Genomic DNA, 18601 nt, shown 5'->3' with positions numbered 1-18601 from the left:
GTCTTGAGCGCGCATGGTCTGTGAAAAGTATGAGGCGGACACAGAAACAAACGGTTAGTGGTATTTTATAACATGGAAACAAAAGGAAATTGAGTAATATTGCAAGTGAGAAATGTGAATATATGCACCTTATTTAAGTGAAAATGAGAAATGGGAATGAGTCTTCCACAGTTTGACAGGAGGATTATTCCTATCAGGGGTTTAACGCCAACGGGAGGACCGTTCTAGGCGAGGCTCGATGCTAATTCTAGTGGTCCGGCACCGGCAGCGTGGGTTTCATGTTGAAAGAGAGAGGTGAGACTAGGGTTTCAAGAGGAACCCCAGGAAAGAGAATCAAATAACAACTATTATCTCAAGTACGAGAGAAGAAAAAAAGTACTCCGTTACTAATAGAAGTAGGGTTAGTGGATGGGGTCCACTTCTTATAGAAGTTTAGAAAGTTTCTAACTTTAAGAGAAATATCAAAATGGAAATAATTTATATTTTTAAGGAACATATCAAAATGTAAACAATTTCAATTTTTTTTGGAGGTAATAATGATATGTTACCATATATCTTGATATTTGACAAAAACAATAGTCATATTTATACTTACTAAATCCTACTTGATTCGACTCTCTTTTGCATTCAGAAAAAGTAACAACAAAGAAAATTTGATATTTTGACAAAAAACAATAGTCATATTTATACTTACTAAATCCTACTTGATTCGACTCTCTTTTGCATTCCGAAAAAGTAACAACAAAGAAAACTTGAACGGGAGCTTATATTTTTGAGTAATTTAGCTAATTGTATGAGCTTTTACATTATAACTTACACCTAAAATTTGACTAAATTTCAAAAAAAATTAATAGAAAAAAGTTTTTTAAAAAAAATCATTGAGGGCTTAACGCAGTCCCTTTTTCACTTTGTATTCGCCCATGAGTGTGTTGTGGAGAGTGGAGATGGGTGTGGGTGTGGGTGTGGGTGTGGGTGTGGTTAAAATAAAATTACAGAAGCAGTATCTATAGCGTGAATTTTAGAATTAAAAATAAATTAATTAATTAAAATTCGTCACGATTGGCAGTGTGCTTGCATTAGGCACCGATCGTGGTCGGCGCCAATGAGAGATATGGCGTTGGGCAGAGAAGCCGATCGGTGGTTCACCAACAATGGCAGACGATCTCACCACTGATTGATCGACACAGAGATCATCCGCCTATTATAATTCCTCATGTTCTCTAATGTAAAATCTAATTTCATAGTTTTATAATAATAAAATGGGAAATTGGTCTCTAAAATCATGAACTTTGCCCAAATTTTGGTATTTCCCATGAACTTTGAAATTGGTATATAATATCACGAACTTTGCATTTTGTTTGGTATTTCCCATGACATGTTTATTACTATATTTGACTAACTTACGAAGCTTTTATCATACTTGACACAATTAAATCAATGTGGTTTTCAACGTGACTTTTTATGCTACATATTATGAACTTAAAAAATGGTTTCAAATATTATAAAACATATCACGGTTGCCTATGTTAAATAAGATTTTGATGAAAATATCTTATTTGAGTGAATTTGGGAAATACCAAACAAAATACAAAGTTCGTGATATTATATACCAATTTCAAAGTTCATGGGAAATACCAAATTTTGGGCAAAGTTCATGGTTTTAGAGACCAATTTCCCTAATAAAATTATTTATTATTATATGATCAGTCTTTTATTATTGTTGACTTTATAAAAAAAAAGACTCCATAGTATACTAAGTGGAGTATAATGGAACAAACATTTCTTCTTATGCATTTTATTTTCTTGTTTAGAGTAAATGTCAATTTTGGTTCAAAATATAAATTTGATCCAAAATATTTACTTTTTGAAAAACGGATCCATGACAAATGAAAATATCGCCGAAGTAGTCCTTTTTTGATGATTCTGTCAAAAAACTAACGGTCAACGCTAATTGCACAGTGGCATGACCGTTAGTTTTTTGACGAAATCATAAAGAAAAAGGACCACTTCGACAAAGATTTCATTTGTTTATGGGCCTGTTTTTCAAAAATTGAATGTTTTGGACCAAATTCATATTTTTAATCATATGTTTAGGACCAAAATTGACCTTTACTCTCTTGTTAATTATTCTCCCGTCTGTGAAATAATGTTCCATTTGGCTATTTTAGGGTCTCTGTGATTTAGAGTCTCATTTACTTATTATACTCACATTCTATTACAAAATTAATATTCCCTCCATCCATAATTAAATGTCTCATATTTGATCGGCAAAGGTTTTAAGAAATTGTTTGACTTTATGTACTTATTCCGTCCCATTCAAGATGACCATATTTCATTTTTTGTTTGTCTCAATCAAGATGATCACTTTCCAATTTCGGAAATAACCTCCTCTCTCATCTATTCTCATTAAAATATTCAACTACTTCTTTTCACTCTATTTTATTCCACCTAACAACACTTTCTAAAATCTTGTGCCACTGAAGAATGTGGTCATCTTGAGTGGGACGGAAGGGGTATAATAGAAGGACGGAGGGAGGAGGGACAAAATTAGACGATGGAAAAAAGTGAAAAAGTTGATTTTCTTGTTCCACACCGTGTTGACAGAGGTCACAGAGCAATTACTGCTATTTTGTAAAGTTGACGAAGTCACCACGAAGGTCACAATGTACTTTGGTATTTAGCTCATTCGAATATGTATAATGCATCAATCTTTGTAATGCTCTATAGCTAATTGGAAATATTAGTTACTTCCCCTGGCCTCGAATATAAACAAGAAAGCATATCAATCGTAACCCATATACATATAATTTGTGTTGCCAATTTCTTTGATATGTTGAAAAACTACGACAACTGGGAGAGACTGGTCGGAGCCGTGCTGAAAAGAGAGGAGTTCAGGAAACTTGCTCTCCGCCACTCAACTAGTTTCAGCACCATCAGTGACGACTCATCATGGCTTGACGATGACTCCCAAGAATTTCAAACACTTCCCGACACTGTGTGGGACGGAGTTTTTCCCGCTGATTTGCTGGACATTGTGTCAAGATCTGTATCTCCATTCTCCGGTGGTCTACGCCGACGCCAAAGAGCTATTCTTGAGCCTTTGCAACTCTCCCATTCATATCGATGCTGGAAAATTGGTATTATTCCTTCTTAATTACATACACATCTCACACTTTCATTTTATTTTTTTTAAATCATACTCCCTCCGTCCCAGATAATTTGGGACATTTGACTCGGGTTTTAAGAAATATAATGGAAAGTGAGTTGAAAAAGTTGATGGGATTTTATAATAAAATGTAAGTAGTAATGAGTTAGTGGAATATGAGGTTCACTACCAAAAATTGTAAAAGTGAAGTGGGACAAAATATGTGGGACGACCCAAAATGGAATACTGGATCGAATTATCTGGGACGGAGGGAGTAATTTTTTCTTCATTAATAATTACTAGTATTAACCCACGTGCGATGCACGACGGAATATTTTTAATCATACAATTTAAAATTATTAATTAATTAATTAAAATAAAAAATATATAATTATATAAGATTAAAAATAGAAAAATATACTATAAATAACAAATCAATAAATATACTCCACTATTTAAAATGGAACCAAGACAAACACAGTTATTTGGACAACGAAGAAGGAGTATCAAGTGTTGATACTTTTGAAAAATATGTTTAAAACAATCATTCATATTTCTCTACTGAAAAATGTAAATCACAAAATATATATGCGGTACTCTAACTATTGTAAGAAATATTGGTATAAAATTCTCTAGTCAAGAATGTTACAATTCTTCCCTCCCTAAGATTAAGAAATATTGGGATAATAAAACAACAGTACATGAAATGAAAATTACTACAATAAAAGTATAAAATAAACTGAACTATAAGTCTAGTTGAGAAAACCCCTCTTTCAGCAAGACAAATTGCATTACGGTTAGTGCTCTCATATTGGCGTATTATCCCCAAAGATGAAATCCTCCTAACGTACATAACATATCAAACCTGCTAGGCACCGATAAACTTGATGGGGCTCCAAAAATGGAGTAATACAATGTTCCTAAAATGTACAATAAAATGTTGAGAACTTGAGAGAGAATGGAGAATGGTTTTGTTGCATTGTGATTCATCCACAACTCTTGCCATTTATAGGCACAAAATTAGTCCATGAGAGATCATAAAATTAAAACAACATCATTATAAAATTAAGACAATTTTTTTTTTGTTGTTAATAGCCATTGATTATTTCTTATTATGAATAAATGAGTTTCAATGCAGATTTGTTTAGTCCACCTGGTGATTAATGGCCGTTACTTCACATTGCATACATGCAATAATTATTTTACCTTCCAAATGTAAAACTTATAAGCACGTCCCCTTTAAATGTGATAAATAAGTTACAAAACTGAAAATTAAATTTAAAAATTGATTAGTGGTCAAAGCTGACACGTTTTTTTTATTATAATGTAGGTAGGGTAATATTAATTGTGGAAATTAAATGTTGAATCAAAAAAGATGTTTTTTTTTTCTTATAATGATATATTGATTATGCACTTTTATAAATATTCAAATTGAAGCTCACAATTTATAAATATTTTAAAAAACAGTTCAAAACTCGCCTTTTATATATGTATAGATTTAGTTTTGTCTTTTTTCATTCCATCCAAATTAAAAAAATCATATTAAATAGACTTTAATACTACCATCGTCCTTGAAAGATAGTCAGATTTTTCGGAAGGTTTTGGTTCGTTCACCATGATTAGGTATAGGAGAGCTTTTGCATCCCAACTCATCCAAATATTTTACAGTCATATGTTTTGCTTGATTAATTCTTTATAAACTTTTACTTAGATTTTCTCGTACATATTGCAGCATCAAGAACCGTAAATTGTCCAGTTGCAAAATAAATAATTTGGAATAGTTCTTTAAAAAAACTTTTTTATGAAATTGAGAAAGGTAATTTAGAATTGATAACATGCAGTTGAAATTAATACACGACGTTTTTAATGCATATGAGGATGTTAATTTGTGTTTCTAAATACAAATACACCATCAACGCTTCAAAAATGTCATTATTATTGATATCTCAACTAAAATTAGAGAATGCAAATGGAAAGCGTCTTAACAAGCAAAAACATTAAGTAAATTTACCATTAATTTAAGGATACTTTATTTAGTGTCCTATATTATTGTTATGTTTTAAAATTTTCCAAGGCAAGTACTCCTATATTAGTATTAGATCAAATTAGATTTGTTTGTTATATTAAAGAGAAGTAACTATGAACATAGCTTTACTCTGAAAAAAGGGAATGGGAAGAAATGCTATATGGTTGGAGCAAGAGAGCTGGTAATTATTGGGGTAACACTCTACAATACTGGGAGCTGAAATCCCATCCAGATTCAAGGTCCCTTCTTCATAATCCCAATCCCACATTTATCAATAGAAAAAATCATGTTTTCCTTTAACAAGTAAGAAATGTGATTGCAGATTTTCAGAGGTTGCTATGTTGAAAGATGTTTGCTGGCTGGAAATCAGAGGCACTATAATCACAGGAATGCTATCCTCCGACACTGTCTACGGATGTTATCTTGTCTTCAAGCTAGACAGGAATCCTCGCGGACTCCAATCAGCAAATGCATTTGTGAGATTCATGAATGATGATGAGAGGGCAGCTATTCTAGGTCACTTCGGGCGGGAGAATGCTCGCGACCGCCACAGACGGACTGGAGAGGCGCCGGTGAGGCCAGGCGATGGCTTGACAGAGATTGCGAAGGTGCACCTGCAACTTCTGTTAAATTCTCTAAATTCTGTCCCACATCGACTTGGTGATGATCCAATCTAATCTATATAAGTGTGGATAAACCTCCCACTTATGAGGCCTTTTAAGGGGTGAGTGACCCATTTCTAATATGGTATCAGAGCGGGCCCAAGTCGATGATGGTTTTCTCTTTATCTCTTATCTACCTCACGAGTGGAAGACCGATGTCCTTTCCGGCCCACATCGATGATGGTTCTCTTATCTCTAGCATTGCCTACCCACGTGATGGAAGACCGATGTCCTTTCCGGCCCACACGTGAGGGGGCGTGTTATATTCTCTAAATTCTGTCCCACATCGACTTGGTGATGATCCAGTCTAATCTATATAAGTGTGGATAACCCTCCTCCTTATGAGGCCTTTTAAGGGGTGAGTGGCCCATTTCTAATAGCTTCCTTATGGAAGAGTAGCTGTGTAGAGAGGTGAGGAGGAGTTTGGAAGCGACCAAGGCTACGACAGTGGTGGCGATGGGAGAAAAGCTGTTCTTGATCCCTTCAGGCGTGACCCGACTGGAAAGCCGCCAGTAAGCAGTGACAGATCCGGGAAACGAAACTCGTGGGGTTGGATCTACCGACCGTGGGGTCGACGGCAACCCCACTCCCATCCGTCCCCGCCGGTAAGGATGCAAGCCAATAATGGGTCTCAGCAGCAGGAGAATGGAAGAGTAGCTCGGCGGAGAGGTGATGGATGGATGGAGGTGGAGTTGGGAAGCTTCTATAACGATCGAGGTGACGACGGCGTGGTGGAAACATGGCTGTTGGCGACGAATGCTCAATGGAAATCGGGTCTCATCGTTGAGGGTATTGAGTTTAGGCCCAAGTCATGACTCATTTCTTCATTTTCCAATCCTTAGGCTTATTATGTCTTATTGACTTGTCGTGTGTACTATTGGACTTTGTAGTTGGTTAGCAGTAACTTATTTGGAATAAGGCTTGCAAATTTAAATCATTCCATAAAAAAAAGTAGTGGTTTTGAGAAATTAGTATTCGGGGACGAAATCAGAAATTAAACTCAAGCGGGACAAAAATATATATAAGCAAATAATTAAAGAATTGAGAAGGGACATTTAAGAAGGAACTCAAATAAATATATAAATTTAAAGAAAAATGAGTATAGAAGAACATATTTAAATAAGGGCAATTGACCCACTACAGGGCAATACACGAGTCATAAAATTTTCAAAAAGAAAATGTTGATTAGAATACTTTAAAAAATTTAGTACTATAAACAAAGCAATCATACTTCATTGACATACTAAAACATTAACACAATTATGCACCCGGCTGAATCGGATTGTGATGTACTTTTTATTAACACTAAAAATACTTGCAAGTATATAGGGTAGATCTAGTATAGCTAAAGGTCAGTACCGTGATATCAAATACACAGAATAGATTTACAGACTGTCTACCATATACTCAGTCTCATATAATATTTGGACACACAATTGGAACTTGTTTTCATCCCCAAGGATTCTATAAATTTAGCTATCCATAGACAGATAATATAAATAAATATAAGCAAAATAAGACATGTTCAATCTAACAAAAACTAGATAAAACCCGGAAGAATTAATCTTGCTCTTGCTTGATCTCCTTTGAATTCTATGCTCCTTGTAGAAGATGGATGAATTTATGTGTAAGGTAGGGGATGGATTTAAGGCTCTAAGATTGGTGAATAATATGAATTAGGTTATGAGGTATTTATAGGCTTGAAAAAGGTTTGGAGAAGGTAAATTTCGTGCCTCATATGTACTTGACAGATAATCTTATATCCTTCTTTAAATTTCCGCCTAAAATTATGCACTTGACAGCTTTGCACAATTTTGGTAGAACGACCATAACTTTCTCCACATAACTCCGATTAAGATGATCTTAGTACCAACGCGAAGCTGTTTCGAAGACGAAGAGAATGACATATAGAACGCCCTGATCGGACTTCAGGATCGCCGGAAAATTGAGTTTTAAAACAGCTGTCGTGCGCCGCACCTTAGCCGGCGGTCACCGCGCGTTAATCAGAAGCTTCTGACTCTTTTGTGACGGTCTCCACGCACTTCATGGCGTTCTATGACCTCCGGAGGTCGCTGGGGCCTGTCCGGCGGTCGCTGGGCGCTACCTGAAACTCCAGATTTCCTACTTCGCGTTTTTACTCCCTTTTTAGGCTCAAGTATGCCCATTTCTCACAAAACATGTCAAAATAGCAAAATGTATGAAATATGCAAATAATTGACATGTAATGTAACTTTGACATTAAAAACAGATCAAATAATGGCCTTAAAACAGTGCAAAATCCGAGCGTATCAGATTGTCGACATATCAGAAGTGTATTGCTGAAATTAGGCAGCTTGCCTATGCCGGGTCCACTGACATGTTCGACGAATACCTACAGATGGGTGAAACGACTTCCCTAAAGGCGCTGAGACAGTTTTGTAGTGGCATCCAGGCTATCTTCGGTTCGGAGTATCTACGGAAGCCAAATGTTGATGAATACCAGAGGTTGATAGATATGCACGGGAGGGTGCACCATTTTCCAGGGATGTTGGGAAGTATCGATTGCATGCACTGGGAGTGGAGGAACTGCCCGGTGGCTTGGAAGGGGCAGTTCACTTCTGGATTCAAAGGGAGACACCCCACGTTGATCCTGGAAGCCGTTGCTGACTACCGTTTGTGAATTTGACATGCGTATTTTGGTGTCGCAGGGTCGAATAACGAAATCAACGTTCTAAAGTTGTCTCATCTCTTCAATGATGAGTGCCGGGGTGAGGGTCCTTCGGTCAGATTCGTGGCCAACGGCACGCAGTACAACATGGCATACTATTTGGCCGATGGGATATACCCTCGTTGGCCCGAGGCAATCCTATTTCGCGGTAAAATAAGAGGGTACTAGGAAGGATGTTGAGCGAGCTTTTGGTGTCCTCCAATCGCGATGGGCCATTCTACGGTGCCCGGTACGAGTTTGGCACGAAAATGATGTCGCCTTAGAGTTTGTATACTAGAAATCATGTTTCGAGTGATTGAATACTGTAAAACTCTTATTTTATTTTTCAAGGAATAAAACAAATTATTTTTGTCATAATGTTGTTTTGTTTTACATTTAATGGATGTTTATGCATGTTTAAATGTATAAGTTAACTTAACAAAGTCTAAGTCTTTGTTTTAGTAGACCGGTTGTGGGCGGCGTCCACTTTAAGGTAACACGGTCAGTCCTAAACAAAGAAAAAGAAGAATTTCACAACCTAGTTGGAATTAGACTATCCATCGAGAAAGGTTGCAATGTCAGTCCGCATATTTCTAAGCCTTACTAAAATAAGATGACATTGGTGTGGTATAGCACTTGACCTTAGGCTATCTACTGAAAGGCGAGGTCTTGATAAATATTTGTTTCTTAATCAATTAGGTTAGCATTGAGCATACGGTATTGATTATGCATTACTTTGTCTTATCAAATGGTGCGGGTTTTTCGTAACCCAATGATCCCGATATATTGGGTAGTGGTGATTAATATCTAGCGGTGCTAGGATTGCTATTATATTGAATCGTGCGCGATGTGAGTCTCGTTTGATAATGTCCTCAAGAGGAGCGCGAAACAAGGTTTTATTATTCGGAACCTAGCTAGTTGGAGTTTGATTACTCTATGAATAATAAATAAGCGTTTCATGCTAAGTCCACTCTTGGAATTAATAAGAAGTTAATTAATTAAGTTCATAGCATACATTAATTAATTAATGGACATTTTTATCTTAAGCGCGGGAAATGAAAGTTAAAACGGAAACCCGGATTACTTATAATTTCGGATTTGGATGGGGAGAGTTCAATATTACTCTAGTTAAATTAAAATATATAAAAAATAGAAAAAATAATTAATTTGTGGCTTGGGCTTGTCCACTATTAGGATGGAAAAGTTTTTTTTGGCATGGCCAAGTTTCTTGGCCTTGGCCAAGTTTTTGTGGCTTGGGCTTGGCAATGGCCAAACTAGTGTGGACACCCTAGATGAACCGGCACTCTTATTCACGGACGGACTAAAATAAGAAAACGGGACTCCTGTATATTTTTCATATTAGGGTCCTCGTGCTTTTAGCATCCTAATCCAAAACTAAGACCGAATCTACACCCTTAGACTTTGAGATGAGTGGATGAGATTAAACATAATGAAATTCAATAAATAATATACAAAATATCAACAAAGTAGCAATATCGTCATTTTCTTATCATATTGATAAGGCTAATTTCATACATCGGTTATATGGTGAAAAGCGTTATAATTTGCTGGGTCTAACACGTTTCCTAAGCCAGGTGTGTGTAAAATATCGCTAGATCGAGGAAATGCTTTGAAGGAGATGGTCTAGCAAAGGAATGAAGTGAAGTGAGCAGGATTTAAAAGAAAAGAAGGCGTGACCGAAGGAGTCAATAGCTGAGGGCAACAAAGTCAATCTATACCTCGCTGGCCCCACTCCAACGCCTATATATAGAAGAGCATGCAACGCACATCATATCACTATTTCACTCTCTTTTAGCTCACACACATAACACACACTTGGGAATGGAAGATCTGGGGTAGTCGGGTTACGAAGGGTTATTTTCTTTAGAAGTTTCGCAGTTGCAACACCGTCCGCGTGTGGACGAAGATACAATCTCTTTTAATTCCGTTTGTTCTGCACTTTTGCGGTCGAACTTCACTTTTGGGAGTCGACTTGGCTGTTGATGATACTCGTTATCTTTTCGCTTTGTTGATTTGTGTTTAGTTGTGATATTTTGAGTTGATTTACGTAGATCTCGCTGCTGGAAGTTTATTTTAACAAGTATTATGTCGATCTCTGTTTTATTTTGATGTTGTGGTGTTTGATATGGGAATTCGGTGATAGATCTGTGGTTTATTGACTGATTGGAGGTTGTTGTTCGAATCTGAAGTGATGAAGTGTTTCTGTTGGTTGGAGTTTGTGTTGGACGCTTGGATACGGAGTGGATTTAGTGTCTGAGGTTGGAACCGAAGTGAGAAAAGGAAGTTGTTAGATGGATTTGAGTTTTCTTCTTGTTTTCTATTTTACTTCGTCTAGCGTCTGCAGATCTGTTTAGTTCTTCGTTGATTATGCATAAATTTGACTTAGATTTAGTTTGTTCTGCTTTGATTTCGTTCATGTTGATTTTCTTATGAGTTTTTACGCAATTTGGTTGTAGAAGATGATGTCGCTGTTAGTTAGTACTAGAGTTAGTTATTCTGCCAGCTTTTCGTACGTACTCTGCTTTTTCAGTCATGGTCCCCACAGTCAGTTTATTTCCTAGGTCTAGGTAATTGGAGTAGTTTTCTTAGATCTGTTGATCGAGCAATTAATTTTCTCGTAACGTTCTCTTATTATTTCGCCTAGGTCTAGCTATTAGCTTAGGAGTTTAAAGATTTCCAAGTCAAGTTTAATTTGTTTTCCTCAACCCAAGAAAAAATGTGTGGCAACAGCCAACACTAAAAACAAATCCAAATCCTTGAACATGAGTATTACGCATCCTTCTCAGTGGGATCGATTCCTACTTCTCTATACTAGGTTTAGTAAAGTGGTTGAGGGTTTTTGAAAGAAGTGCTCTGTGTGTCCGACGACCAGGATTTCCTGCGACCAACGAGTTCCTAGACCGCGTGATCTAGTGGATTTGCTGGACCTAGGGAACCTATTATTTCCTTCTGTACGCACTAAGGAACATACCTACTTTCACATATCATAATTTTCGTAGGTTTTTTTTTATATGAACATAGTGTATTAAAAATATCAACATAGTGACATGAGATTTCAACACAATTACACGAAAATATAAACACATTTTTATTGATATTTTATATGCATTTTATTGAAATTTTTTGATACATTTGCTCATAAAAAATCTATCCATCAACATATATGAAAACTGAAATAAAAATTACTCCTAGAATCCTTATATAAGTAGGGCCCACATTGCACTAACTTTAACTACCACTTTATTTTACAAAGTTAAACAATTATTTAAAAACTCGTGCCGGTCATTATGGACGGGGGAAGTATTAGTTCAAATTTGATCATAACCCCAATAATATTTACTACTACCTCCGTATTTGAAAAATAGAAACATTTGAAACGGCACAAGTTTTAATGCACAATTGGTAAAATAAGTGAGAAGATTTTAATAAGAGAGAGGAAAAGAAAAATGAGTAAAGTGAGAAAGAGGGAGAGAAAAAGTAGTGAAAGTAGAGTTAGTGGATTGTAGGGTCTATGCCCTCAAATAGAAAGATTCTAAGGTTTCTATTTTTAAGAAATGACCCAAAATGGAAATAATTGGTAATTTTAAAAAACGGAGGTAGTATGTATAATGATAGTTTCTCATATAATAAATTTTTACATTTTTATAATTTAACTATGTTTATATTCCACTAAATTTAAATTATGTTTTATCATTTGTAAACATAATATTTCATTAAATCTTTTATTTATGGTCTTTTTTTTGTGATGCATAATTAATAATATTTTTTCATTTATTTATAACATATAATTAATCATATACTCTCTATATATATAGGTTTGTGTTGAATTGACAACACTTCTTAAAGTGATACGGTGACACCATGTATCCAACAATATTATAAACGCTACATAACAATTTATAGATTTCTATCTAGAGTATTGGATATTGTCGGCCGAGAAAAAATTGCTGTAAATTGTTGTCTAGTGTACTGGATATTGCTGTATAGTGTATTAGATATTGTTGGCCGAGGAAATTTACTCTTGAACATTTTTTATGATTTCCACATGACAGCTGATTATTCATCCACGTGTACAAATGATTGACTAGGAATGGTGGTATGATATACTCTAAGAGGTATTGTCATTTTAACGCAACCCTATATTTTATTTGTTATATTATCTGGTTTGACTAATAGTTTAACTGGTTAGACCAATTTTAACTATTAACCGAGAGCTTTATTAGTTCGCTTATCGATTTGATTTTTAAAATACTATTTAACTATACTGACATTGAGCAATTGAATACAAAATAATTGAAGCAATTTGCATTGCCACTGTAACCTAATTCTCCCTCCGTCCCATAATAAATGTCACGCTTTTCTTTTTAGTTCCTACAAAAAATGTCACATTTTCTTTTCTAGAAAAATTATCTCTCACATTAATATAAATATAAATATGTTATTTTCTCTCTCCATTTAACACACAAAACATTATTTTCTAAAATATCGTATTAATTTCCAAGTATGTTATCTATTATGAGACGGATGGTGTACTATTATATTGTACAAGTGAATACGCGAGTACAAGAATTAATTAAAGCGGGTTGTATTAACCACTTCAGCTAAAAGTTACTTCCTCCGTCCACAAAAAATGAGGCACATTTACCATTTTTTGTTGTGTACGAAAAATAGGGCACATTCAAAAAAGGAAAATTAACTTATAATTCTTCCTCATTTAAAAAAGCCCAAAATTAACCCATTCAAAATCCTACTTTTCATCTTCTTCCTCATTCTTCTCCCCTTTCTCTCTTCCTTTTGAAAACGAAAAAAAAAGAAAAAAATCAAAATTCAAAATCGGCGCCGCCGCGGCTCACCCACCGCACAATAGACCGCCGCGGGCACCGCCGTGGCTAGCCGACTCTCGGCGCGTCCTCAGCGAGTAAGTGGCGGAGGGCCTTCTGCCCCATCCCATATGTCCACGCCGCGCCGGAAGCTTCGTCCACTATAGTTCGCCGCGGCTAAGGCGATTCCGGGGCGGCCGGCGCGCCGCCCCTACTGTGGATGCTCTAAGGTTCCATTTCGCTATTTTAGGGTGTCTGTGATTTAAAGTCACATTCTATTACAAAATTTATACTCCCCCTCGTCCATGATTATATACCCCATATTTGACTGGCATAAGTTTTAAGAATTTGTTTGACTTATGTAGTAAAGTGGGTAGAGAAGTTAATGGAATGTGAGACCTATGTTTGTATATTAATTTTGTAATAAAATGTGTGTTTAATGAGGTAGTAGAATGTAATGTCCATCTACTAAATATAGTAAAAGTGAAATGAGACATTTATTAGCGGACGGACGCGAAAAAAGAATAATGAAACATTTAATTACAACGAAGAAAGTATATAAAAGTAGGGTTCATATTCCACTAACTCATTTTTTCATGTTTCTTCACAAAATTAAATACTCCCTCCGTTCCCTCATAGTTGAGACGGAACTTTTCGACACGGAGTTTAAGAAATGAATGTTGAGTGTGTTAAATAAATAAATAAAAAAGTAAGAAAGAGAAAAAGGCAGAGAGAATAAAGTAAAAATTGAATAAAGTAGAGAGAATAAAGTAAGAGAGAGGAAAAAATTACTATAGATGGAAACGACTCATAATAGGGAACTCCACAAAATGGAAAAATGACTCAACTATGAAGGAACAGAAGGAGTAATATTTTAAAATCCGTACGATGTCAAAATAAAATTATAAATGAAGGATGGGGGGAGGAGGCTGTAGTACATAAGAAAAAATTAGACGATACCCTAAAAGTTGATTTTCTTGATCCACACCGTGTTGACAGAGGTCACAGAGTAATTACTGCTATTTTGTAAAGTTGACGAAGGTCACCACCCTCCATACGTCAGTAAATGTACTTTGCTACTTAGCTCATTCGAATATGTATAATGCATCAATCTTTGTAATGCTTCGACATTTGAGCAACTGAACACAAAATAGTTGAAGCAATTTGAATTGCCACAATAACCTAATTCTCCCTCCGTCCCATAATAAATGTTACGCTTTCCTTTTTAGTTTGTCCTAAAAAAATGTTACAATTCCTTTTCTAGAAAAAATTGTCTCTCACATTAATATAAATATATTATTTTCTCTCTCCATTTAACACATAGAACATTATTTTCTAAAATCTGGTATTAATTTCCAAGTATGTGATCTATTATAAGACGGAGTGTGTACTATTATATTGTACAAGTGAATACACGAGTACAAGAATAATTAAAGCCGGTTGCATTAACCACTTCAGCTAAAAGTTACTCCATCCGTCCAAAAAAAATAGGACACATTTGCCATTTTTTGTTGTCTATGAAAAATAGGACACATTTATAAAAGGAAAGTTAACTTATTTCTTACTTTTTATTCCCTTCTTTCTTACTGATAATATGAACCCTACATTCCACTGACACTACTTCTCTTTTACTTTATCGATTCTATATTAAAATTCGAGTCATTTACACAGTGTCCTGTTAAAGACATTCATAGTTGCATTGACCGGACACTCATACACCCTTAATTTACGACATTTTTGGTCAGCAAATTTGATAGTATAATTATAAAATTAAATCACGAGGTTTAGTAGTACAACTAGTATTAATTGGTTTCTGAGTTGTGAGGAACTCTCCTGGTTGGTTTCATCCATTGCCAAATTGCACAGATTGAATGGATCTTCTATCTACGTTACCGGAGGAGTGTTTATCGGAGATTCTGCAGCGAACTTCGCCTGCGGATGCCTCAAGATTCGCTACGGTCTCAAAAGGCTCTAAATCCGCCGCTGATTCCGACGCTGTTTGGGTCAGATTTCTGCCGGAGGATTTGCCGGAAATTATATCAAGATCTGTATCTCCGGTGGTCTACGCCAACAACAAAGAGCTCTACTTCAGCCTTTGCAACTCTCCTATTCTTCTCGACGCCGGAAAATTGGTATTATTTCATCCTTCACTCACAAAATACATGCTACTATATATGAGTACTAGAATATTTACATTAAATTGCAGTCTGTCTAAGATAATGTACATAGTAATTATGTTGGGTTTTCTGAAATATATAACATAATTGTTTGATAAATTTATTTTACCGGAATTTTCTGAAATTCGATTAGGAATCTGATAAATTTATTTTACCCAAGTCTTCTAAAATTAGATCAGGATTCAGGAAAGCATCACCTTGTTTTAATTGATTGATTAGTTATTTGAGCAGAAAATGAATTAGTCAAATAATGCATAATGTACAAATTCTTTCTTCGATATACTCATTTAACGCATGAAAAAAGAAAATCTGGGTTAGGACGTTCGCCAATCTTTAATTGAGAATAAAAAGGTTATATTATAATGACAATATAGAGGAGTGAACGTGGGCCAAAAAATTAATTTGTCGTTGATTTCATCTATAACTTTGAAACAGAGCTTTAGTGTGAAACTAAGGAATGGGAAGAAATGCTATATGGTTGGAGCAAGAGAGCTGGTAATTATCTGGTGTCGCGACATCCCACAATACTGGAAGCTGACATCCCATCCGGATTCAAGGTCCCTTCTTCACAATCCCAATCCCACATTTTTCAATAAATAAAAAACATGGGTTCGTTTACCAAATGTGGTTTTTAAGCAACTGAAGATTTTCAGAGGTTGCTCTGTTGAAAGTTGTTTGCTGGCTTGAAATCAGAGGCACTATAAACACACGGATGCTATCCTCCGACACCGTCTACGGATGTTATCTTGTCTTCAAGCTAGGCCGGAATCCTTACGGACTCCAATCAGCAAATGCATTTGTGAGGTTCACGAATGATGAAGTCGATGGTGATGATGAGAGGGCAGCTATTCTCGGTCACTTTGCGCGGGAGAATGATCGCGACCGCCACAGCCGGACTGGAGAGGCGCCGGTGAGGATAGGGGACGGATTGACGGAGATTGCTAAGGTGCACCTGCAACGCCCCGATGGATTTGAGCAGATTGGAAGGGTATCTGTGGGGAGAGGTGATGGGTGGATGGAGGTGGAGTTGGGAAGCTTCTATAACGATCGAGGCGACGACGGCGTGGTGGAGACGATGCTGTTGGGGAGGGAAGGCTATCAAGGGAAGTCGGGTCTCATCGTTCAGGGCATTGAGTTTAGGCCCAAGTCATGATGCTTTAGTATTCTTAACTAATGCTTGATTGCCTTGTGTAATAATAGTAGGACACTTGGTTTCATGGATTTGAGGTAAGTGGCGTAGGGCTAGGTGCTTAATCCCCTAATAAATACTCCCTCTACCCATCAATAATTTCTACTTGGCCTTGAGTATTTTGTTATATTAGTCCATCTACTAATAAATGTCTTATTTATTTTTTTACTTTCATTGACTTTATTTCACTCATATTTTACTATAAAGCTAATAAAATAGAACTCACCTTTACTAACTTTTTCCACCCATATTTTATTACAATTCATAAAATTCATGTCTTGTTAAACTTGGCCTTGTATTGGTGGACGGAGGGAGCATGATTTTTTTTAAAAATTTTCTTTTGTAGTACAATTTTTCTTGATTTATATCGATTTCATGTAAATTCTTATACAAAAGCCCCTATCAAAAGAAATTGTTGCTTAACTTGAGGGAAGTGTCATACTGTATGTACATCAAAAGAAATGAATTGTAAAAAAGGATAATTGATTGATAATCCTTAGTATGATATGACCTAGAATAGATTGATATCTTTCCATATGTGAATAACACCTCCTTCCTATATAAAGAGGGATTGCATTAGCAAAGCAAACACTCCCTTCGTCCCAATAAATATAAAACATCTGGATTTCGGTGCGATATTTTATATAGTGTTGTTTTGTGATTTAATGAAGAGAGAATAAAGTAAGAAAGATGAAAAAGTAGAGATATTACCATGCCTCTTCAATTGCATTTGCATATTCGTCGTTGTCTAGTGTCCCAAGCAAATAACTCCATTCGTAGGCAGATCTTGGTTTTAAAATTCGAACTAATTTCTTCATTCTCTGTTATTGTGATCCTATCGGTGAAATGTGTATTCGTCACATATCAAAACAAATACTAGTATCGGACAATCATGATCTCATAGATAATTCAGTTTCTAAATTTGTTCTACTCTAAATCATGTCAAAAAAATTCAGTTCTTTGACAAAGGAAGCAGAGATTCAGTTCAATATATATGGGTTAGAAAATCCATACTAGCAACACAATGTGGGACCCACAGTCACCACCACTCTCTTATTATTGCTAAGTTTAAGTGAGTTCAGAATCATAGCAAAGGTGGAGATAGTGTTTGTATAGATTTTTTCACCATTTCATCCCGTAGCCCTCTATTCCTACTCATTCCTGTCCAACCAAAAAATGACACCATTTTATGTTTGTTACCCTTTTGTAGTGTAGCTGAAAAAATGTGCCTGCTGGTGGCTCAAACTAATAACCAAAACATTATACAGTACATCTCAGCATAACACTGAAGTGATGAGACTTTTTTAATCCCATAATTGTAAAATACATATAAATAGATAACTAAAGAGACCATCGATATAATATTTAAATAGATAACTAAAGAGACAAGAGATAACAAAGTAAGATATAGATTACATGAGCCATTTTGTTATTCATTTCAACTTGATCCTACTTGTTAAAGAAAGTAGGCAGTCTCCAAACTCCATTTACCCCCACCCACGAGTTTATTTAAGTTCATCAAAAAAAGCTTTAACATATCCTACAAAATTAGGCCTTAATACATGTCTATGATCTCAAGCTCAAACTGACTTAGAACAACAATGCCTTTTGCTTTTACTCTCGAAAAATGGAAGGGACTATTATTGTCACGACCGCACTTTGCTAAGAATAGCAAAGCAGGGAAACCGTGACTAGGGGTGGGAATAAAGAAGAGGGGAACAGATATGGGACAAACAATTTTGAAAATCTCCACTTAGAAATGAAGGGGATAAAACAATTTAAACAAACGCTTAATCACCAAAACTTGAATGAAAATCTTACTTTTCAATAAATAATTATCAGAGTACAGAAGAACAATCAAGATTAACTAGAATC

General features: G+C 35.7%; 1 protein-coding gene across 2 annotated transcripts; it reads left to right on the top strand.

The window, feature by feature from the left end:
* Nucleotides 1-15160: 15160 nt before the first annotated feature.
* Nucleotides 15161-16894, top strand: LOC125192826 (putative F-box protein PP2-B12). 2 transcript variants are annotated; one of them, XM_048090487.1, is made up of 3 exons: nucleotides 15161-15492; nucleotides 15973-16094; nucleotides 16231-16894. In XM_048090487.1, exons 1-3 carry the CDS (start codon nucleotides 15232-15234, stop codon nucleotides 16688-16690), a joined length of 843 nt encoding a protein of 280 aa, XP_047946444.1. In that variant the 5' UTR covers nucleotides 15161-15231; the 3' UTR covers nucleotides 16691-16894. The 2 variants fall into 2 exon arrangements, with proteins under 2 accessions (XP_047946444.1, XP_047946443.1); XM_048090486.1 differs by having other exon boundaries at nucleotides 16183-16894.
* The last annotated feature ends 1707 nt before the right edge of the window (nucleotides 16895-18601 follow it).

Source organism: Salvia hispanica, chromosome 6, assembly GCF_023119035.1.
Source record: "Salvia hispanica cultivar TCC Black 2014 chromosome 6, UniMelb_Shisp_WGS_1.0, whole genome shotgun sequence".
Lineage (NCBI taxonomy): Eukaryota > Viridiplantae > Streptophyta > Magnoliopsida > Lamiales > Lamiaceae > Salvia > Salvia hispanica.
The sequence above is the reverse complement of the archived record's forward strand: the minus strand, read 5'-3'. Positions and strand labels throughout refer to the sequence as shown.

Coding starts and splice junctions, on each gene's coding strand:
- LOC125192826 (XM_048090486.1), top strand. CDS start 15,232: ATGGATCTTCTATCTACGTTACCGGAGGAGTGTTTATCGGAGATTCTG. Junction 15,493..15,972: donor TTCTCGACGCCGGAAAATTG/GTATTATTTCAT, acceptor ACTTTGAAACAG/AGCTTTAGTGTGAAACTAAG. Junction 16,095..16,182: donor ACATCCCATCCGGATTCAAG/GTCCCTTCTTCA, acceptor AAGCAACTGAAG/ATTTTCAGAGGTTGCTCTGT.